We start from the raw sequence: 23,826 nt of genomic DNA, 5'->3' as shown, positions 1-23,826 counted from the left end.
TATTTATTTTTCTTCATACATATCCATTACACTTTTCAAATTCATTAATAAAAAAAATCACCAACAAAAATTATAAACACCCCTAAATTTTCAACTAACCAAACTCAAAAAAACACCATCCACATGCCAAATATATTATATACTATTCATATACTATAATAATAATTTATAGTACCTTCCAAAAATAATAATATTATATAGTAGATGCAGAGTGAAAATGCCAGAGAAAAACTCTGCAAGTAGTACACTTACAAACAAAATCATAAGTTGTGGCTGAGAAAAATTTAAGCTATTTTTTTCTTCCAAACACCCCCTTACCGCTTCCTAAAAAGGAAACATTGCATTTTTCAATTCCATTAAGGAGAGCAACATTTCTCCTTCTCTTTCACACCAAAAAAAAAAAATTTACCTTAATTGGTGCAAAACAATTCTCAACTTTTTTTCTCTGAATTTTCAAGCACTAGCTAGCAAGTAAGCCCTACTTAATTTATTATATAGTTTATAGTACTTTATAACTAGAGTTTTTTTCTTATAAATATATAATTCATCACTCCATTGTTAATTTATTATATTCTAGCTAAGGTTATTAATTGAGTTTTTTTTTTTTTTGCTTATAGAGTGTGAAAATTGATCAAGGAATTACTACTAGCCAATTAGGATCCATGCTAGCTGTGTCACCATTAATGTGTAGCACAAGAGATGAAAGCCAAAGAGAAATGGAGGAGAATTTATCAATTGGAACATGTGATTTTGCTGATCTTTCCGAAGGAAACTTATTGGAAAGCATCAATTTCGAATTCGATGATGATTTCTTCGTATGCTTTGACGATGGAGATGTGTTACCGGATCTTGAAATGGACCCGGAAATGCTTGCTGAATTTTCCCTCAGCAGCGGTGAGGAATCGGAGATGAATTCATCGGTTACAATTGCGAATAGCAAATCTTTTGATGATGGGAATATAGTTAGTATTGAGAAAATAATTCAAGATGATGAGAAAGTAGGTTCTTCTTCAGATTCGGGTTCGAGCCGCATGGAGGAAATTGTTAGCAAAAGAGATGAATCTGTGGTGGTGAATCCATTGCCTAAGGGTGAGAAAGGAAGAAAATCATCATCTCAATCAAAAAATAATCATCAAGGGAAGAGAAAAGTGAAGGTGAGTTGCTATATATTTTGTAGTATTTGTTAGTAGTTATTAATTAGTTCTTTAATAGACAAATAGTAATTAATTGTTATATTAATATTTTATTCTTCAGCAAAATTCAAACTAATTATTTAACTCATCCAACTATTTAATCAGAATTCAAACTCCGATCATTTAACTCTCTAAATTTCTCCGATCTATCTCTTAGTTCGAATCAGTTGAATGTTTTTCCTTCCTCTTTTGAGTACAAGTTATGAATTAGGTTTTGTGGAAATTAGGTTCATGTGAGCTATATAACCTTTTTAAGGTTATGTCTCTATCTTTATCATTTAATCTTATCAAAGTTTCTGAATTCAAAAAGAACTCACGGGTATACTCTAAATTGAAGAGAGACAAGTCTTGTAACTTTGTTAGAATAATTTTTTTGGTAAATAATTTTTTCTTGTTGTAAATTAATAAGGTATTAATTTATACAAATAGAATAATACCTTAAGATATTATATATGTCCAATTTAAACAGTGACCACTCTCAATAGAAACAAATTCATAGGAATTTCTGAGCACATAGTTCATTCAATTTTCTAGTACTAGTGTCCTACACAATATTGACAATTTTATTTTTATTACAAGATATTGACATTTTATTAAATTTGCTGGATTTATAAGTATAGTGAATAATAATGTTTTTGTATGTTTGTTGTTTGGTTGTGTAAATTAAATTAGGTGGATTGGACCCCAGAATTGCATAGAAGATTCGTACAAGCAGTGGAGCAGCTAGGTGTGGATAAGGCTGTACCTTCAAGAATTTTGGAAATTATGGGAATTGACTGCCTCACCCGCCATAACATTGCTAGTCACCTTCAAGTATATATACATTTTCATTCTCTCAATTCTAAAATAAGTGTTCCTTAATTTACATCTATTTTTTAGTATACAAATAAATTATATAGGTATAAGTATGTGATGAAATGGCTAAAAAAAATCTAGCTAAATTAAGTTGTTGGTTAGTTAGATTTTAAGATAAAAAATAGATACATAAAAATATATCATAAGTTATATATTTTTTTTCTTTCTAAAATGCTTAATGGAAGTATATGGAACTCATAGGCTCATAGCACAATGTTTAATGGAATTCATACGCACAAGTACCAGGCATTGGGAATATGTGGATTCGAACCCCACCGCACTCCAACATATCAAAGATCCTTGCATTTTTTTTAACACGAATGATACGGGCAATTTTATAGTTGATTGGTGGTGAAGGGTTTCGACTATAACTTAGTTCATTTTTTTTTTCCTCTATCAACGTGTACACCTTATGCAGATTGTGAGTTGTTTTGTTCAATATAATCTCTTTTATCGAGCTAGCTAGGGAAGATTAGTTTCTAAAACATCGAGTTTTAATTTGATCATATATTTTACAGAAATATCGATCGCATAGGAAGCATTTGCTAGCACGCGAAGCTGAAGCAGCAAGTTGGAGTCAAAGAAGGCAAATGTTTGGAACAAGTAGAGGAGGAGTAGGAGGAAAGAGAGATATTGTGAATCATCATTGGGTTGCACCAACCATGGGTTTTCCTCCCATGACACCAGTACACCATTTTAGACCTCTACATGTATGGGGTCACCATCCTATGGATCAGTCCTATATGCACATGTGGCCTAAATATTCGCCGCACCAGCCATCAGCTAATTGGGCGGCACCTCCACAGGCAGCTCTGCCTCCTAATGCTTCGTATTGGCACCAACGAGTAAGTAATTTAAGTTTCAACTTAATGTGTATAGCTCAAATAATTAAGCTATGGCAGGGACCAAAAGAGTTTGAGAACTTGATTTTCAAATTCTAATCTTTAAGATACACTATAAAAAAATTACAAAGTTTTTAATTAAGCTATGTACATGATAATGATTAATATTTTCTATAAAAAAAATTGTGCAAATTTTTATATAATATTACATATATAAGGTCAAGCTTTGGAATATTTTTAAAATGTCCATATTAGATTGAACATTTTTTATAAACTATAAAAGTATTTTTTTTTTTTGGAGAAAACTATAAAAGTAATTTAGTTAAGCTAGCAAACCCTAAATGTTTAATTGGATCCGTAAATATACAATTAGATGGTGGACGCTAAAACATCTTTTATTATCAAAATATGACATTTGGGGAAAAAGTTTACACAAGTACTTATCTTTAATTTCATAAATAACAAAAAAAATTGTTTCTGATTTTTTTTGTTGAGATGTTATATTTCATTAGGAGAAATAAATTATAAATGTGAAAAATTATCTTAATCTTATCTTAATTACTTAAGGGCCCGTTTGGTGCGCAGGATAGCATAGTGACAGGATAGGATATAAAACAGGATAAGGATAGGATAACAGCAGGATAACAGTTATACTCAATCATCATATGTTTGGTGCACACAGGATAACAAATATGATAACTATTATATTTTGTTTTTAATATATACTTGCTCATAATAATATGATAAGATATATAACATATTTAATTGACAAAATTACTCTTGTAAAACAATTGTTATTTTTTTAAAATTATTTTGTAATACTTGAATTTTATAAATAAAAAATATAAATAAGTAATCAAATAACTTTATATAATTTAAAATAAAAATCATGAGAAAATAATCAAGTTTAATTTTTTTATATGAATCATGATCAAATAAATAACTCAATAATATATACATGTTAGATAAGCCAAATAAATATATGATATATCTAATACGTAAATAATAAAACTACTATATGATATATCTCAGGATTAACTTATCATATCCTGTTGTATCACCAAACACTGGATTGCGACAGAATATGATACAATTATCCTATCATGTCTCTTATCATGTGCACCAAACGGACCCTAAAAGTTAAAACATAGTAGAAAACGACCAACCCCCTAATTTCATATTTATCATATTCTTTCTTTTTTTGGTATGCAGGCTCCAAATGCACCAACCGCAGGAACACCGTGTTTTCCACAGCCTCTGACAACAACGGTAACAATTCACGTTACTCTTTTGGATCTACTTATGTTGTCTTCTACCTCCAACTTTGGATTCATTCTATTGTGAATAATATTACTGTTTTTTTTTTTTTACAAAATTGTGAATAATATTACTTACTCTACATATATATTCTCATATTTATTGCTCACAAAAATCATTCATTACTTATTTAATTTACTTATTTTTTTCAAAAATAATAAATATAAATAGAATTAATATACATGCAGAGATTCGTCTCTCCGGCTATTCCAGGCATTCCACCACCCCATGCGATGTACCAAGTAGATCCCGTTGTTCTCGTCCCTGGCGGTCAACAATCTCCTCCGCCTCTATTAGACTTCCATCCGGTAAATTTTCTTCTCTTAAAAAAAAATAATAATATCTACTATTAAATATGGTTACCTTTTTTCGTCAAAAAAAAATAGGCTTATCTTTCTAAACAAGATATAATTTTATGTGAACATGTACATTTTGTTAACCTTAATGATTAAGCCAACAATTTTTTTATTTTTTTGACAAAACCAACTTTTACTTGTTTCGTTTGTTATTTCCCTTTCCTTGAAAAACACACGGAAACGTACAAACAAAATTAAGGAATTTTATTTTCATATTATCCTTTAATGTAATTTGTACCATGTAGAAGTTTAGTTCAAGCTTTCTTAAAAAAAACTAAATGGCATGGAATTATGATATGAAGTAGTATATACTTGTAAGATATGAAGGAGTATATGGTTTAGTATAATTCCTATAATGCCCCTCTCTATCTCTCTCATCATGTCATATTTTTTTGGTCAAGTGTCATTTCTTCTTCTTATCTTTCTTTAATTTCTGCCTCTCTTTCACCAAAACACGCCGCATGCGTTCACAATTAATGCATTATTGTTCACCCGTGTCTATAAATACAAGTTTTTCTTTGTTGTTTTCGTATCTTTCTCACCACCAGTCAATTTCATGTTTTGGTAGTAACTTAGTCAAATTTCACAAAGAGAATAGTTTTGCTATTGCACCACCAACATAAATTACTTACATTTTATTTCAATTGATAAAACTTAGATGCAATGTTATAGGTGTTGATACTGTTCTTGTTCATCTCACGAAAAAACAGTTTTTTTTAATACGTTTTGAGAAGGCGTAAAAAATTGTCTTCTAAAAATAAAATTGTTTATTTGTGAGAGGAACAACATAAACAACACCTAGTTAAATATAATTAAAGTCAAATATTTTTATGATGAGCGACAAAAAAAAAATTACGCTGTTAAAATGATTATTGTCCACAAATTTCATCTCAACTGGCAGAATTACTGAAATTGATAGTGTCGGATGCTATGACCAAAGTTGGAACCCCGATTATTCTACTTTTATGTGTGTGAATTTTCAATGATTTCACTATCTACAATTAATGTTAACCGTATATATGTGTGTAACTAATGTGTTGTGTTTTGTTTGAACAGTCAAATGAGAGCATAGATGCAGCAATTAGTGATGTATTATCAAAACCATATTTACCATTGCCACTTGGCCTTAAAGCTCCAGCACTTGAAGGTGTGATGGGTGAATTACAGAGACAAGGAATTCCAAAAATTCCACCCTCTTGTGCTTGAACATATGCAAAAGGCAACGAAACCCTAATTCGTCGAATTTTCATATTCTCACTTCTTTTTGTCTGTTTGAGCAAAAAGAGTGAAGGACAATAATTAATATTATATATATAATGAAAACTTTCTTTGTTCATATTTCTATATCAAGCTAATAGACCAGCACAAAACGTTTAACTCGAGCTTTTGTTATATATTACTAAGCTAGTATATATAACCTAATGCCAAATGTGTGAGAGAGAGATTATAAGGCTGTAATTTTTGTATTGGCCAAGGAAGATGATATTATGAGATTAATAATAATGATATTATGAGACTAATATTATATAATGTTTCTTATTTCATAGACATTTTAGTAATTGATTTACATTTTAATTTCTTTAGTTTTATAAGATTAATATCATATAGATCATTTATGTTAAATTTTAAAAAAATCTAAAATTATTTGATATGTTATTGAGGCAAATCTTAACCGTTAATCTTGATTTGTCTCAATAACATATCAAACAATTTTAGATTTTTGTAAAATTTAATATAGATGATCTAATTACTAGTTAATTTTATTTTTATACATTCTGAAATCTAACTAATTAATTTTATTTTTATGCATTCTGAAATCTAACTTTTGAAATATAAAACAAAACATATATATCTTTTTTCTATTTCATTTTTTCCCTTAACCTTTTTCAAGAATGTTATTTAGTTTAATTACATATTTGGTGCCTTATTGTTTTTTTAATGTTTCAATTTGGTCTCTTAAGTTTAAAAAGTTTTAGTTTAGTCAAATTTTGGTTTAAATCGTCCATGTAGCTAACAAATTTGTATGCGTGAACAACTTAGGAGAGTGTTACATAAAAATTATATTTTAGACGAAATTAACTCAAAATTTAACAGAAAGTTATGCGAAATTAATTCAAAATTTATTAAAGTTGACATCAGTAACATAAGGGACCAAATTAAATCTTTTAAAACATAGATCGATGACCAACTTAAATCTAAAATAAAGATAAAGAACTAAATATACAATTAAGCCATGTTATTTCAAGCATGATTGATGGAGGCGCATTGGTGGGTGATGGGGGTGCAGGTAGCAAGGGACGTAACTGGGGGAGAGACATCCATGCGAGGGTATATGAGATAGTAGAAACTGTCAACATGTAATTGAGCACAAACTTTGGTGGTGTTACGATCAGATTTTTTTTTGTCATCCTACTCCATTTTTAACGCGCCCTACAAAATTATCAAAATATTCTTGTCCATTACTTAAGTAGCGGATTCTACATTTAAAATCTTGAAAATTTTATGGTAGGAATATGTTTTTTTTCAAAAATCTCATTTTTATAACGTCCTCTACTTAAGTAGCGGATGTTATAAAAATGAGAATTTTTCATGCTAGGGGGTATTTTTTTTCATCAAATTTCATATTTTTATAACGTCCGCTATTTAAGTAGAAAATTGGTAAAAATCTTGAATTTCATAAAGAGTGTTTTTTCTCAAAATTTCTTATTTTCATAACGTCCGCTACTTAAATAGTGAAATGGTAAAAATGAAAAGTCGTAAGAGGCACGAGAAACCAATAGGATGACAAAAATAAATTTCATTAACAAATGGATGATGGACGGATGGTTCAACATTACATTTGGAACATGGGCCTAATATCTAGAGTTTAATTAAGAGTATTATTTTTTGCACCGTTGAATTTCCAATTTTTACCCCTTTATAAATTAGGTATGTTGTTTGGAAATCAATAAACCGACCATGTATTTGATAATGTATTTTTTTCTTTATATGATCTCTTTCTTACTTTTAATTTTCTACACTTAAGCATATTTCAAAACTTCACATAAAAATCATTTGAAAACAAATTTGGACAACACATCATTTCTTAAAGGTACATATCAAAATATAACCAAATGAAATCTTGAAGGTACATTTGACGAAACAACTTAATCAAATATTTATTTATAAATTATTTTTAAAATTTAATTGAAAGTGAAACAAGGTGTAAAAATTATAAAGATGTCATAAACAATTGTTGGGAGGGGAGTCCGGGGAGCTCGGAAGAAAAATTGAGTCAAATGTTCTAAGATCAAAAAAGAGGGAGACGTCACATCTCAAAAAAAATAAAAATTTAAGATATTAGGTTAATAAGTTAATTATCTTATAAATCTAACATTCTTCTCATTCATGATCGATGTGAGACTTAATTACTGATACTTGAAATTCAACGATAATAAATAAACTCTAATCAAAGTCAAAATGTGCACCCACTCATCCCAAAAGGTATGTTCTTTAGCTACTTCTAAATGTTCCCATTGTGTTCTTTCAACTATTCTCCCGCCAATTATGCCACAGTCTCCAAAGCAGAAAAATGTTCCTTCAACATCACTCAAAAACAAATCAAATATCAAAAGTGCAAACGTGCTTTTAACTAATCATGCTGTTCATTGAGCTAACTTAACAATTTTCTTATGTTACTTTAATTGATAATCTAGAAGCCAAGAGGACCATGACTTTGTTTATTTTTTAAGCAAAATGTCTTAACCCCCTTCACATCAATTAAATGCCTTTTAAGCATTGGTGGTTACTTGCTAGCCCACAGTGAGTGTAACTAATTTTGCTTAATTAGAATAGTTAATAAATATTTAAACCTTGCTGGCAATAACTTGTCCAGTTCAACTAGTAAAAATACTGAAATTATAATGTTGGACATCGTGATTGGGGTTTAAACTTCGGCTCCTCCATTTATGTGTGTGTTTTCGATAACTATTGTCATTTAATCTTTTTTTTTTGGGGTACAAAACTATTGTCATTTAATCTACCTACAAGAAAGAAGAAAAAAAAAATGGTTGCACATATCCGTAAATCGTACCTCAATTGACGATGTTGATATTATTTGATTGAATGTCTTCATCTATTTTTTAACTTAAAGCTTATAATGTGTGCAAATTTTAATGATATTTACCCCTTCGTCTAGAAATAAAAATTACCGCAGCTTACAATGTAGTGCATTGCATGAACATTGCTCATCATTAAAATTAGACATGTGTGTTACACAATATACATACAATTATTTTCTGCTATAAGAGAGTCATGCATATGACAAAATTACCTAAGGTGGACTGTAAGATTAAAATTGAATGTTACATTTAATTTTGATAAATCAAATTCAAAATGCTCTATCAATCCCATAATAATCAACTTCTATAACAATTTAACATATGTTACCCAAAAACACTTAGATGAGATGACGTGGATCTCTTGCTTAACTAAGGTCCTAAGTTCGATCTCTGACTTGGGCATGTAATAATGTTAAAACTATTACAGAGAATTTGTCGTTCATTTGGGTCCCGCAAGACTCGAGAGATTAGTCATATAAGTTTCAACCAATAGAAGAGAGTATTTTAGAGTGTGTGTCAGAGAATGTGCTCTTAACATTATTCTTTTACAAATAGATCAATTATTATGAGACAGAGAAGCGCAAAATATTAAAAGTGAACAGTTCAATTTTAATAATCTAATAGTTGAAAATAGCTCTGCATAATTGTGTAATTGTACAAATCTGACAGTTCATAATTCACACTCCACTTACATTTGTCTTCCATTTTCTCCTCTTGATATGTTTTGGAACAAGCATTTACATTATAGTTACCTAACAAACTAAAAAGACAAAGAAATATGGTAGACCCTCCAAATAATTTTGAATTCACATAGCAAAAGAGTAACAAGTTAAAAAAGGAAAAAGCAAAAAAAAGAAGCATAAACTGTCATTTTTAGACCAAGACTTATGTTATGCATGCCCCTACATTGCCTATCTTTATGTCACCCATGCTGACCTTCCACATGCATATCATGACCTTATAACTCATTATTTTTCCTATATTATACCCCACATTCACTTACCCTTCCACAATCCTTGCATGATTAACCGGCCTTTAATCTATAAAAATGACCCTAACAATTTGATTCTCTCAACAGTCATAAACTCATTGTCTGTTCTATTCCATTCCATTCCGTTCTGTTATATTCTACGCAATGGCGTCTCTTGGAAACCAAATTTCTTTCTTATTGTTAGTACTTTTCCTCTCACCCCAAATTCAAGCAAGAGAAGGTAAATTCTTTAGTTTCTTTTCTCATTTCAAAACCACTCACAAAGTTGAAGATCCTCAATTACCAGCACCGACACCTGCACCGACAACAGCACCAACACCGGCACCGGCACCAGGACCAACACTAGCACAAGAGCCAGCATCAGCACCAGAAATTGGAACAACTACTATACCATCAGGACCAGCACCGGAACCCGAATTTTTAGTCGAAAAGGAGGGACATGGTTACGGTCTCTATGGCATTGATTCTAGCCAATATTCTTCAACCAAGGAAACTCCAAAAACTATAACAGACTTTGAAAATGAGCTTCTTAATGAAGATCTCAATGATAATAAGAGCTACAAAAAAGGATATCCTCAAACCAATCTCCACAACAACAATGAAGTTTACACAAAAAACTACAACAATGAAGAGTACAACAACAACAATGAAGAGTACAAGAACAATTACAACAACAACAACAATGAAGTGTACACAAAAAACTACAACGGCGAAGAGTACAAGAACAATTACAACAATAACAACAACAATGAAGTGTACACAAAAAACTACAACAATGAGGAATACAAGAGCAATTATGGCAATGGTTATGAGAGGAAAAGAGAAGGAATGAGTGACACAAGGTTTATGGAGAATGGAAAGTACTCTTACAATGTAGATAGTGAAAATGAGAATTATAATAAAGAAAATGGATATGAATCAGGGAGAGGAAGTACTGAAAATGAAGGTAACTATGAAAAAAACCAGTATCCAAATGAGTTTGAGACAATGGAAGAGTATGAGAGACAACAAGAAGCACAAGGTTACACATTCAGCAAACCATGATGAGTGTTCTGTTCTTTTTTTATATATATGACATACAAAACAAGAAAATATTAAGTAACGAGATAATTGTGATGCTTTATTTTCAAGTTTTATGCATCCATGATCTTGCACAGTTTCATGTTTTTCTGTGTGAGGTTCTATTCTATCTTCTTTGTGGAAACTATTTAACATTTTGTGTTAATGTATTTACTATTTAACAATCAGAAAGCACAAGCTTTTATCTTTGTTAATTAGTATGTTATCAAAATTCTGTTTTGGATTTCTTCATATCAATAGATTAGAAGCCTTGATTCATACCTAGTAGTAATTGAGTGTAATTACATGTGTTGATGACATTGGATATGCATTCGATCTGAAACGACCGTGCTAGATAGTATATCAAACAAAAATATTAGTGGCGTTAAAGGAGGAATATTGTTTAAGGTCTCATGTTCGAATCTTCCTGGTGCCACTTCCTGTGTTGGGTTGGTTCTATACAGAGGAAAAAAAAAAAAGGCTTTAAATAGGTACTCCCGCAAGTGGGCGGTGGGATTGGTGTCCCTCAAATTGGTCGGTCTTTGGATCGGATGCTGAGTCTTGGACTTTTTAAATCTCTCTATGTTAATCTTTTTTTCTGTCAAAATTAATTAATTTAATATAGAAAATTAAACTAACTAGAAAATAAATTGCAAAATGAGTGAGCAAAACCTAAATAAAATCTTAAGTTTGTTTCCTCCTTTCTTGGTGTGAAGGTAGAAAAACATGATTTATGTGTTTTTTTCTGTGATGATTAGAAGAAGAACAATCATGAACACTTGTAAGTTACATTTGTGCAAAAGGCATGAAACTAAAGCACTTATTATTTCAACAATTTGATGCAATCAAGCCAAGGTGGTCCAAAGTGCAATGTTTATAGCACAACTTGTGGGACCTCGATTGGGTGCAGTCAGCACCCTTGACTGCATGTGCAGTCAGTGAATTTAAAACAGTTGGATCCAGATTGGACGGCTTGTATTTAAAGATCAGAATTATTATATTTAAACTGCATTTAAATCTGAATCGTTTGATTTCAATCAGACGACTATGATGCACTGATTGCATCACAGTGAATGCACGGTATCCAAGTCTCAACTTGTGGATTAGTAAAAAAAAAAAAAAAACACAACTTGTGGAAAATACATATATTGAATAAATTGGAAAACACAACTTGTGGAAAATACATATATATTTAATAAAAGATAATCAAACTACGGGAATGGATTCTCTCAAGTGTGATTTACACTTGAGAGAATAAAGTGTAATCTAATACCATCTAAATTCATTTTCTCTAAATTTTTATATGTTTCTATCTCTTGATCAATGGTAAACCACACTTTATTCTCTCAAGTGTAAATTACACTTGAGAGAATCCATTCCCTCAAACTACTGTGAGATCACCAATAAAGAAGTGGTGCTTATCAAAAAAAAAACCAATAAAGAAGTGGCATTCCCCGACCATATTTAGCTAATCCTATAAAGCTATGGCAAAATTAAGGCAAGTTATTTTTTATGTTCCCATTTACTTTTCATGTACGCTATGGCAAGAAATTTTCTTCCACGAGTTGACGGCCGAATGCAAGGACTTGGATTCCACACGGTAGGAAAATCATGCAGTTACACGAAGTAGGCGATTTTAGTTGTTCTTTTATTATTTGGTTGGTCCAAATCACACATTAAGAAATTTAACCAAAGTATCAACTGTTGATTAAATAGGGTTATCTTTCCATATTTCTTTTTCCCAACGGCAGTCATACATAAAAACTCTATTATTTCTTTCATTTTTGTGAAGGTTGTGGGATATGTCAGTTTTGAACCACATATTTTCCTTGATTTAAAAGAGTGATAAGCTTTTGGTTTCTTAAACAATATCTAAACTGAATGAATATTACAGGATCAAATCCATGTAACCATATTTCTCCTGCTAGACAATAGGGCCTTTTGGGTAGGGAGTATGTTTGACTTTGAGAGCATACATAAATAAATATCACATTCATAGTAACGTTAACATTGTGAAGGCAAACCCGTAATGTCAGATTAATCAAACAGGATCAATGCCAAATCATTTAGATATGAAGAGTTAACTAATTCTAATTCATTGCGAGAAAAAACAAGAATAAGAAAAAGTTAACAATGCAGTAGATATAGCCAAGAATATCACAAGTTAATAGTAAGTTCTTTGCACTTTGCAGTGATGTACAATGCACAATTTGCCAATTTTCAAATGATACAAGTTTCATTAACTATGACATTTTGGTTAACCCCGCCTTTTTCGATCATCTTCTTCATCATCGTCAGAATCACCACTCTCCCGAAATCGTGGATTTTTTTCCTGCTACATCAGATCAAGTAATTGATTAAGAAATAAACATAAAGATGAGGAATACAAATAAAGCATAAGACTTCAGTTAAAGGAACAAGTTCCACGTGCTATGCAACACTATTAGACAGTGCAACTTCAACTTTTATAAATAATACTCTTAGAAATGAGTATTGGGCCTAACTCATCATTACAAAACCGGCTTGTAAGGTGAGGATTGCCTCTAGTATATAAACACTTATTCAGGCCATCCCATCTCTCAACTGATGTGGGACTTCTTAACAAATACTTCAAAAAAAAAAAAAAAAACTTTTGTATATAATTGAACAATACGACCAAAGCATCATCAAGATTTGTAGAGTTTACCGGTCTAGATTCATGGTCGGAGTTCCTCCGAGATTCATGATCTGATGATCTTTTTGAGGGCTCATTTGTGTGGTGGCGATCATCGTCTCTATATCTCTTCCTAGGGTAATCTATAATGCAAAAGAGACAAATGGAATTAAATCATTATTAACTTCAAAGGAAAATAATAAACAATACCCCAACGTTCTTCTTAAACATTTAAATTGATGGACAAAAGACATTGTGTTAAGATGAAACTACCTCTACCATGCCGACGAGAACCACCATGACCATAACCACCACCATGACCATGGCCACCACCATGTCTACCACCATCTGCAAGATTAAAATTTCAGAATCGTTAAATTTGCAGAGAATACAAGCTCATGTCAAATGAAAGAGAACTACCACAAATTTTACAATGTAAAAATAAATTAGATAGTAGAAAGGCAACCAAAAAAACAGAGGCTGGTTCACTATAAGACTAACACGTGTTGGTACTTTGGCCTGGCATACAATATTGAGATCATATGATATCTAACAAACTGAAGTCTAAAGACAATATTTAACTGAATCTTGAACCCAAATAAGATGCAGTGCAAGAGAAAATAGGCTAATTGAAAAAATGCACATAGTTGTAGGCTGCCTCATGTATTGTATAACACAGACATTGAGACATAGAAATATGCTAACTAACAATGTAAACTTAGGTATGGACAAATGAGTCGGTGAGAGTAGTCCTTAATTCGCTTTCTTTTCCAGTTTGTGTTGTTACTAATCATTCAATAAAAATCAAGCAGGTAAGGTAAATAAGTAAAATAGTAATAAAAACAATTACATAATATTTTTTTGTTATTAATAACAACTAAAATGTTGAGCCATGGTTGCTACTAGCAGCTAAAGATCCATATAAGATATAACAGTTCTGTTAAAAAAAAAAATATAACAGCCACTTACATGAAGGAATAACAGGCGGAAAAGATCCCAAAGAACCAGTGCCATAATCTACAAGATGCCTCTGTACTTCTAACTCTTTCTGAACCAACTTCCCATATCCACCTCTACGTATGAAGAATTAAGGGAAAAAAAAAAGAAAGGGGTGCATACGAGTAATTTTTGAAGTAACTTTTCGGTATAATCACTTGTTCAAGATCAAGTATAGGTATGCGAATATTCAATTTCAATTAGACCATGTAAAATCATAGTATATGTAATAAACTTGTTTGTTTGAACGTGTCAAATGTAACGTTCATTCTAGAATATTAAGAATCACACAATGATGTCAATTGCAGATAATTTATGTATAACAGTTAAAAGGATATCTGGATCATAATCAGTGCGATATTCATCACGGACCTGCAAAAATTAACAGCACCAGCCAATATTAGCCAAGAACAAAAGCAACCTTAGGAAACAAAGGCATAATAACTAGCAAATAAAGAAACAACATGGATACAATGCATAGATTAGGATATGGCAGGGAAATCTTAAAAACTATGGGTTACAACAAGATTATCATACAATATATAAAAGTCTTATATTGAAAGAAAAAAAAAACAATTCTTCAATCAAAAGACAGAACTGATATTTAAAAAAATTAGGAGGAGCCATTGTGATCAGAATAAAATAACATAACATTGAAACGAACATTATGGCAAAATATTCATGAGTTGAAATAGAGATATGATAGATATATGACAGAACATTATGGCGTCATTTGATTCATGTAGCCGACCCTACTTAATGGGATAAGGCTTGGTTGTTGTTGTTGTAAGCATTGTGTTATTATTATTCTCTTTTCTATTGGTGAAAATGCTGAAAACAAAAATTTGTAAAATACAACTAAAAATAACCAAATTGTCTACATAAACAATGGACTCGACTACTAGTTTAAAATATTCACATGCATAGTTAGTTACACAAAAGTTGTTACCTGGCCACCACTACGACCCCGACCCCATTGCCTTCCATCCTGAAATCCCCAGTCAAAATCAACACGAATAGGGCGATCATCCAGTATCGTTCCACTTATATATTTGCAGGCATCCTCAGTATCCTCGCGAGAGTAATATCTAGTAACAATTACATACAAACACATATTCATCAATCAGCACAGAATAACATTCCCAATGGCCAATAAATCACTGCAATTACCAATGCATAATTCTAACTACACTATTCAAACAGCTAAAGGTCTATTTATAAGGGAAAGGTAGTCCAACAAGTTGAACGAGGAAGATTATTTTTCCTCATAAAACAAAATCCCCCCAAAACGGAGGAACTTCAAAGCCTCAGGTTCAAACCCAGGTGAAGGCATCCAACCTAGCAATATCGGCATTTGCCAGTTGAGCTAGGACTTATAGACCAATTCTCACATCCTATGCAGGGTACAATTCAATCACTTTTGTTACAAATTAATAATAAACAAATGCATGCTGATATCTAGAACAAAAAAATAAATTAATTAACGAAATTAATATGATATGATTAGGTTTTATTAAGTTTGAATAAAAATTGTAACTTACGAAACGAAGGAAAAACCGCAAGGAGTTTTAGTGTTCTTATCCAAACCCATGATAATCTTCTTAATTTCACCAGCTCGTGAAAACAGTTCATAAATTTGTTCTTCCGTAGTGTAAAACGACATATTCCCAACATAAACGGTGGTTGAAGTAATCAACGCATGCTCAAACTCTTCTTGATTTCCAGGGAATCTTCTATCTCGATACGCCGAGATCTTCGCCGGATCCTAATTCGTTCACAAAGAAGAAGAAAATTGAATCAAATAATCGAATCGAATTAGGAAAAGATCGGTGTTGTGAAGAGTAGAGTAGTGTACCTTGAATAACGACGCCATTGCTCTGAGAAAGTGTTAACAGTTTATTGTTTCGATTTTCAGATACACGATTAGGGCAGTGAAGCTCGAGAAGACGAACACTCACGTGGATCTCTTTGACCCGAAATATAAGTCCGGTCCACAAAAGTGAAGTGAATTCTAAATTATACCCCTCTACCTAACCCTCATAACCTACAACTTTTTTCCGCAGTAGGAAACCAAGCGCTAAGGGCATCTCCAATGGGGGAACTTAGATGGGTGGCTTAAGTTACTTTTTGTGGACCCAAATTGCCATGTAGGATTTAAGAATTTGATAAGCAACTTTCACCAATTTTACTCCAATGGCATTAAAATAAGCAACTCATATTTGACCCCACCAATTTATATATATTTTTTATTTTCATTTAATTTTGATTTAAATTTTTTATATCAATTATTTTATTAATATATATGGTTAAATCCAATAAATGTTTAAAAAACATTAAAAATATATAATAAATACATAAAAATATAATAAATTTATTTTAAACGATGAGAAATACATAGCGACAATAACTAGCAAGTGACGAAAAATACGCAACAATAAGAAATACATAATAAAATAAAATACATAACAATAAATTATATAAATTAATTTTCGTTGTTCTCATGCCTGAAGTGTTCCCAAATATGCTCCACCAAATCTGCTTGAAGTTGATGATGAATTTGTTTTTCACGCATATGTGCTCGCCTTTGCATGTATGTTTCTAAAAAGAGTGGATGAGGACCATGAGATACTTTAGCCGATGGAGTGTCATTATCGACATGATCGTAATCAAAATTACCATCATGTATGTCACGTTCGTCTTCGACAATCATGTTATGCATTATGATGCATGCATACATGATATGTTTCATTGTATTCATGTGCCAAGAACGCGCCGGACCACGTACAATTGCAAATCGAGATTGGAGCACTCCAAATGCTCGTTCCACATCCTTTCTTACTGATTCTTGTCGTTTGGCAAATAATTTTCTCTTTTCTCCTTGTGGCATTGGGATGGTTTTGACAAATGTAGACCACTCGGGGTAAATTTCATCCGCTAGATAGTATCCCATATTATATGAGGTGGAATTCATTGAGTATTGTACCATGGGTGCTTCCCCTTCCAAAATGTCGAAAAACACGTTGGACGTGTTTAAAACATTGATGTCATTGTTTGAACCCGGAGTACCAAAAAAAGCATGCCAAATCCACAAGTCATAGGATGCAACGGCCTCAAGCATGATTGTTGGTTTGCCATGATCTCCTCGACAAAATTGCCCTTTCCACGCCACTGGACAATTTTTCCATTCCCAATGCATACAATCAATGGAACCTAACATACCTGGAAAGCCACGTGCCTCCCCTATTCGTAGTAGGCGTTCAGTATCTTCATTGTTAGGCCTTCTTAGGTATTGAGGCCCAAAAATTGTGTACACTCCAGTTACAAACCTCTCTAAACACTCCACCGTTGTACTTTCGCCAATTCGAACATAGTCATCCACATTGTCAGCAGGCACTCCATATGCCAATAAACGAATAGCAGCAGTGCACTTCTGCAATGGTGAAAGGCCTACTCTACGAACTGCGTCAACCCTTGTTTGGAAGTAGTTGTCATGATTTCCAAGGGCTTCAACAATTCGAAGAACACACATGCCTTCGCATTCTAAATCGTCGTCGGAATTGGTCGTCTGTGTAAATAGGATTTGAAGAGAAGTAATCATTGAATAATCGAGTATGTCCTTCTTCACGACTTCGATTTATCACCCTTCTTCTTTGTTTGGGCCTAATGTTGTTTCCAGCTTGTTGTGCTTCACGTATCAACCGTATCACATCTTCTGCAGGGTTGTCCTCACAAAATTCATCTATCATTTGATCCCATATTGCATCAGTGTTAGTGTTTGGATCCATTATGTGGAGGACGATATACGAAAACAAGAAATTTATAGAAGAGGTGAGGATGAGAGAAGTGGAGGAGCAAATTACAGGACAAATGTATGCAATATTGAAACTAGTGGAAAATGTATGCAAGATTGTTAAAAACAGTGGCTAGTTTTTATATAACGGTTAGTGGAACTGCATTTGATTTATAACGGCTAGATTTTATATAACGGCTAGTTTTTACCGGCTAGTTTTTATAACGGCTAGTTTTTTATAACGACTAGTTTTTACCGGCTAGTTTTTACCGGTTAGTTTTTTATAACAACTAGTTTTTACCGGCTAGTTTTTTATAACGGCTAGTTTTTACCAACTAAATTTTTATAAAGGCTAGTTTGTACCGGCTAGTTTTTTATAACGATTAGTTTTTACCGACTAATTATTTATAACGGCTAGTTTTTATCGACTCGTTTTTTATAACGGCTAGTTTTCCATAAATAATTAAAATTTAAAATTACAATACAATAAATAAAATTAAAATTACAATAGAATTAAATAAAATTACTTATTTCATTCCTAACTTCTCCCTAATATGATTACAATAAAATTCATGATCTTGAAGTTGCCTTTCATTCATAGTAGATGTATCCTTGAATAGGATTTCATACCACTTTGCCTCAGTCTCATCTTCCCTTGCCTTTGCTTCTGCCGCCCTTGCTTTTGCCTCTAATTCCCTTGCAGTGGCTTCCTTCTCCCTTGCGATGGCTTCCTTCTCCCTTGCCTCAGCTATCCTTAACATGATACCATTTCTTTCTGTTGCAACATTTTCCATAGTAGTTAAATCAACATTAATTGATGATGAAGTTTCTTTTAACACGCTCTTCCTTTTTGCAGCCTTTTGTCCCATTGGGCGGGCAATTGGTGATATTTGTTCATAGTCTGAAGAATCAATTGGTGTTCCCGGATTAGATGACGCGGTTGGTGTTCCCGGATTAGATGACGTGTATCCCCCACAACTAGAAACCTTTGATCTTTTTGAACAACTTTCAATTGCGGATCCCTTCCATTTTGGTTCATCTTTCAATAATCGCCATGCTTGCACCTCAACAAATTTCATTTTTGCATCTTGTGCATAAATCCTATGTGCCTCAATTAAAATATCATTCTCAGATTGTCCACTTTTATTTAGATTAGCAGCTGCTTTGTAGCAACCCGAAAATTGTTGGATACGACCATTCAACCGATGATATCGAGATTTTAGTTGACCCATTTCCCTCGGCCGAAGTTTATCGCGGTAATTGTTGTACCTTTGTGTGATTCTTAACCAAAAACCTTCAGCTTTTTGGTCGTTTCCCACAACTGAGTCCTTCGAGACATTGAGCCATGATTGAAGTAGAAGTGTGTCTTCCTCTTGTGTAAATCCTACACGAGGCTTTTTCTCGGTAGATTTTTTTTCTTCATCGATCGAAATACTTTCTAAACCAATTGGAGCAGAGAGTTGTGGTTCTGGACCAATTTGAGTGGAGTATTGTGGCACGTCCATACCACTGCTGGAACCCATTGGAGGCCTATACAACATATTGGAATTTGGTGGTGCTGGATATGATAAATATTGAGGATTATGAGAAGTGTTACTAGGTGCTGGTGGTGGTGGTTGATTTTGCAAAAGATTCATATAAGATTGGTAATGATATTGAGATGGATCCATTGAATACAAAATTCTGGCTTTATATGAAATTTTTTTGGCACAAATAGATGTTATGTTTCCGTTGATGTGCTTTGTTCAAAGCATATGGATTTTTTTAAACAGCCATTGGAAAGCCTTTAATTGATATTTATAATAAGAAAATATGTTTGTTGGATAAATTAATTTCCAATTCCTACCGTTGGAAAGCTTTAAATTGTTTTTAAAAAGTAAAACAATGTTTTTGGTTTGACACATAAATTCCAATCCTCCAATTTTTCAATAAAAATAATAACTATGGGATCCACTAATACCTATTAAAATAATGATTTTTATTGTTAAGCCACCCAAGTTAAGAGTTGCAATATGAAGTTCCATCCCCTATTTCTAAGCAACTTCCAATGCCATGTCATCCAACTCCAATGGTAAAAAAAAATAAGACATGGTTGCTTAGCCTTAAGAACTCAATAAGATACTTGCATTGGAGATGCCCTAATCCTATAACAAGAACATAAGTTTGCAAGCAAAAAATCTGTCAGATAAAGCCCTTGAATTCACCAGATTTTCAAAACCAGAAAGAAAAAGTAGATAATTTGGAATCCACAAAACTTATCTAGTTTAAAGAGTGGGGAAAAATAAAAATAACAAATCTATCGTAACATAAAATAACAAACATAGCTAACTAAAAATAAAAGATTTAGCTAAAAGATATAAAAGAAAATAACAAATCTAGTTAACTAGCTTAAAAAAATCATATTTTGAGTTTTTCAATTTTTTATAATAGGTTTGGCCTTGATCTAGGTTTGACTAAGGGCTCGTTTAAATTAGCTTATTTTTCAGCTTATATAATTTTTATGTATTATTATAAGGGCCCGTTTGGATTAACTTATTTTTGAGCTTATGCAAATAGCTTATGCAATATAAATTAGGTTTTATGTTATTTTATAAGTGTTATCTTGAATTTTTGACCATATGCATTTAATATTAATTTGGTGCACCATCTTAAATATGCCACTAAATTAAATGAATGAAAATCATAATTGGAATGTATTCATGACGGTCTAGAATGAATGTATTAAATAAGTTAATTAAAAATATGAAAATGTGATCAAATATCCTAATTAAGATTGTTTAAAGGTCTTAAATTCATAAAATGTCTTATTAATAAAGACTAGGTTCGAGCGACACTTGAAGCTAGGAGGCAGTTACTCTTTTCAAACGAGATCAAGAGATCATGGGATCATGGGTTTAGAGAGCTAACGAAGCATGTTGCACAAGCAGTTGTTCAATCTTGTGCCTATAAATAGTAGTTTCTTCAATTGGAATAAGGGTCACAATTCATATACAAAATTCACAAACCTAAAGTATTCATGCGTTCGAGAGAAAAGGGTGAAGTGAAGAAAATGTATGAATTTGTGAACCATTTCTTTTCTTTATAAACTTTTACATTTTTTATGCAATTTTAATCATTCTTTGGCAATTTATCTTTTCAAATTCTCATTCGAGTTTTTTTTTTATAAGCAAAAATTGAATGATAAGGAGTACAAGGGGTACTTAACCCTTACAATTCTTATAGCAACCATTACATGCTAATAATGCATTTTAATGGATCCTTACTGTCATACCCCAATTTTTGACCTAAGATCCCACGTCATTCACATTTTTGTCCGGAATAGTCTTTGTCTTTTCAAACGAAATTTCGGCAGAGAGGTATTTTAAAATACCTCATTTTCGTTTTGGTTCAGTACTACGAATACTTAGGGTGCTAATACCTTCCCTTTGTATAACTAACCCCCGAACCTTTTAATCTCTAAAAATTTAATTTTGGGTTTATTCGATCTTTTTCCCTTCCCTTGGATAAATTAAAGTTCGGTGGTGAATCATTTTTTTGAGAACCAAAGCTAACCAATAGCTTGGCGTCCGAAAATCACCACGACACTTACACCAATCTGAAAAAACACAAAAGACCTACTAGTTATTTTACCTATAAACCAAAACCATGAAATATAAATAATCTTGTCTTCTAAGGCTTTCCAATTAATAGCTTCTCCTCTAAAAATCACATTGTTACGCGCACGCCATATACACCAAGTGGTGGCCAACCAAATAATGTGACGAGCTTTTTCATATTTCTTATTATTCAATAAAGCTCCAAAAGAGGAAAAATGTTTCCACCCGTCATCAAAAGAGATGAAATCCACATTCATCCATTTAAAAATCCGCTTCCACAACTTTTGATAAAAAGAACAATTAAAGAGCACATGATATAATTCCTCTTGTTCTTCAAATCAAAAAATGCAACATTGCTGATGCGGATTAACAAGGATAAATTTTCTTGCCAAGGTCATTCGAGTTGGAAGTCTTGATAATAATAACCTCCATCCAAAAATGCTTACTTTGGATGGAACATCATTTAACCATAATTGTTGTAAAGCTTTCACTACATTTTCATCAATACCCACAACAACTTCGCAAGAGTGAAAGAACTCGTAAGTCGAATTCACCGAAAAAATACCTGACTGAGTAAGCCCCCATCGTATGCTATCTGTGCCATTGCTCACATTAGTCCTGAACCACGCATCATTCTCAATACCCCCAATCTTCATAATATCACGCCACCACAAAGATTGACCTTTGACATTGCTAAGATTAGAGTGCAAAAAATTACCAGCTAAGCTCCCATATCTATGCTCTAATAGTTTGGTCCATAAGGTATTATGATCCCACAAACCTCTCCACTTCCGTTTACAAAGTAAAGTTTGGTTGAAATAATTTAGATTCTTTATACCCAAACCACCTTTATCTTTTGGGAGGCAAATTGTGTCCCACTAACCCAACAAATCTTCTTAATATCAGAACATCCTCCCTAAAGAAATCTCCTTTGGATACTAATCAATTCTTGTAACACACACATCGGTACCTAGAAAAAAGAGAAAAAAATATAATGGGAGACTAGAGAGTACCGAATTAATGACTGTAACTCTTCCGCCAAATGATAAATTTCGACCACTCCAAGTATTAAGTTGTTTCTTCATAGCTCTATAGGATTCCAAGTGACCTTTCTCCTTAAGTTAGCTCCAACTGGAATTCCTAGAAAACGAAAAGGGATCGATTATACTTCACAGTGTAAAAAGGAGGACGCTGCTAACAAAAAATTATCATCAAGATTAATGCCATAGAGCTTACTTTTGTAAAAATTAACCTTCAGTCCCGATACTAATTCGAAACTTCTCAACACAGTTTTAAGCGACCACAAATTCTCCCACTTCCCTTCACCTACTAGAACGGTATCATCTGCAAATTGAAGAGTGTGAAACTGTAAGTCATCACGAACTTTAAAACCATGATAATTGCCATTGTCAACAAGCTTATGCATTAAGCGAGTGAGACCTTCCGCAACTATCAAGAAAAAAAAGGGAGATAACGGATCCCCTTGTCCCAGCCCTTTACCAACAACAAAATCCGTCGTAGGACTACCATTTACAAGCACATACATTGAGCTAGTAAAAATACAGGCTCTCATCCACTTCAGCCACCTCTGCGCAAATCCCATTCTCCGCATCATATACTCCAAAAAATTCCAATTTACCGTATCGTACGCCCTCTCAAAATCTACCTTCAATAATAAACAGTTGTCTTTTCTTCTCTTGGCAAAATCAATCAGTTCATTCACTACCAAAACTCCATCCAGAATCTGACAATTAGGAACAAAGGCCGTTTGACAATCTGAGATCAATTTACCGATAACTTTTTTTAGACGAGCCGCCAACACCTTTGAAAGGATTTTATACAAACAACCAACAAGGCAAATGGGTCTATAATCTGATAATACCTGAGGATGATCCTTTTTTGGTACTAGTGTCAAGAAAGATGCAGTGATCGTCTTTGGAAGGGAAGCACTACTGTGAAATTCGTTCAGAAACTCCATAACATCTGTTTTTAGGATGTCCCAACAAGTCAAATTCTCATTTGAGTGAATCTTGTTTAATTTACATCGTCTTTTGTAAATTGTTCTTTCAAACTGGTTT

At 32.6% G+C, this 23,826-nt stretch overlaps 4 protein-coding genes and 1 pseudogene across 5 annotated transcripts; 2 read left to right on the top strand and 3 right to left on the bottom strand.

The window, feature by feature from the left end:
- The first annotated feature begins 96 nt into the window (after positions 1-96).
- LOC123897993 (probable transcription factor GLK1) lies at positions 97-6,090 on the top strand. The gene is made up of 7 exons (XM_045948835.1): positions 97-471; positions 618-1,154; positions 1,866-2,006; positions 2,567-2,893; positions 4,103-4,159; positions 4,396-4,515; positions 5,620-6,090. The coding sequence occupies exons 2-7, from the start codon at positions 663-665 to the stop codon at positions 5,767-5,769; spliced, it is 1,287 nt and encodes a 428-aa protein (XP_045804791.1). The 5' UTR covers positions 97-471; positions 618-662; the 3' UTR covers positions 5,770-6,090.
- Positions 6,091-9,666: 3,576 nt separating this feature from the next.
- Positions 9,667-10,883, top strand: LOC123899922 (TBC1 domain family member 5 homolog A-like). Its single transcript, XM_045951187.1, has one exon. The coding sequence runs from the start codon at positions 9,799-9,801 to the stop codon at positions 10,696-10,698; it is 900 nt and encodes a 299-aa protein (XP_045807143.1). The 5' UTR covers positions 9,667-9,798; the 3' UTR covers positions 10,699-10,883.
- Positions 10,884-12,826: 1,943 nt separating this feature from the next.
- On the bottom strand, positions 12,827-16,371 carry LOC123899489 (nuclear cap-binding protein subunit 2-like). 2 transcript variants are annotated; one of them, XM_045950633.1, is made up of 8 exons: positions 16,218-16,371; positions 15,904-16,127; positions 15,312-15,450; positions 14,701-14,734; positions 14,336-14,443; positions 13,640-13,714; positions 13,400-13,509; positions 12,827-13,048 (listed from the first exon to the last, which is right to left on the bottom strand). In XM_045950633.1, the coding sequence occupies exons 1-8, from the start codon at positions 16,233-16,235 to the stop codon at positions 12,971-12,973; spliced, it is 786 nt and encodes a 261-aa protein (XP_045806589.1). In that variant the 5' UTR covers positions 16,236-16,371; the 3' UTR covers positions 12,827-12,970. The 2 variants fall into 2 exon arrangements, with proteins under 2 accessions (XP_045806589.1, XP_045806590.1); XM_045950634.1 differs by having other exon boundaries at positions 12,827-13,045.
- A 333-nt stretch (positions 16,372-16,704) lies between these two features.
- On the bottom strand, positions 16,705-18,122 carry LOC123899488 (annotated as a pseudogene).
- A 557-nt stretch (positions 18,123-18,679) lies between these two features.
- Positions 18,680-19,822, bottom strand: LOC123896572 (glutathione S-transferase T3-like). Its single transcript, XM_045946946.1, has one exon. It carries the CDS (start codon positions 19,820-19,822, stop codon positions 18,680-18,682), a length of 1,143 nt encoding a protein of 380 aa, XP_045802902.1.
- Positions 19,823-23,826: the final 4,004 nt, after the last annotated feature.

Source organism: Trifolium pratense, linkage group LG7 (genome assembly GCF_020283565.1).
Source record: "Trifolium pratense cultivar HEN17-A07 linkage group LG7, ARS_RC_1.1, whole genome shotgun sequence".
In the NCBI taxonomy this organism is placed as follows: domain Eukaryota; kingdom Viridiplantae; phylum Streptophyta; class Magnoliopsida; order Fabales; family Fabaceae; genus Trifolium; species Trifolium pratense.
Note: the sequence above shows the minus strand (reverse complement) of the source record. Positions and strands in the feature narration are given on the sequence as shown.

Coding starts and splice junctions, on each gene's coding strand:
- LOC123897993 (XM_045948835.1), top strand. CDS start 663: ATGCTAGCTGTGTCACCATTAATGTGTAGCACAAGAGATGAAAGCCAA. Junction 4,160..4,395: donor CACAGCCTCTGACAACAACG/GTAACAATTCAC, acceptor ATATACATGCAG/AGATTCGTCTCTCCGGCTAT. Junction 4,516..5,619: donor CTCTATTAGACTTCCATCCG/GTAAATTTTCTT, acceptor TTGTTTGAACAG/TCAAATGAGAGCATAGATGC.
- LOC123899922 (XM_045951187.1), top strand. CDS start 9,799: ATGGCGTCTCTTGGAAACCAAATTTCTTTCTTATTGTTAGTACTTTTC.
- LOC123899489 (XM_045950633.1), bottom strand. Junction 15,451..15,903: donor TGCGGTTTTTCCTTCGTTTC/GTAAGTTACAAT, acceptor AATTGTTACTAG/ATATTACTCTCGCGAGGATA. Junction 13,049..13,399: donor CCGACCATGAATCTAGACCG/GTAAACTCTACA, acceptor GATCTGATGTAG/CAGGAAAAAAATCCACGATT.
- LOC123896572 (XM_045946946.1), bottom strand. CDS start 19,822: ATGGATCCATCTCAATATCATTACCAATCTTATATGAATCTTTTGCAA.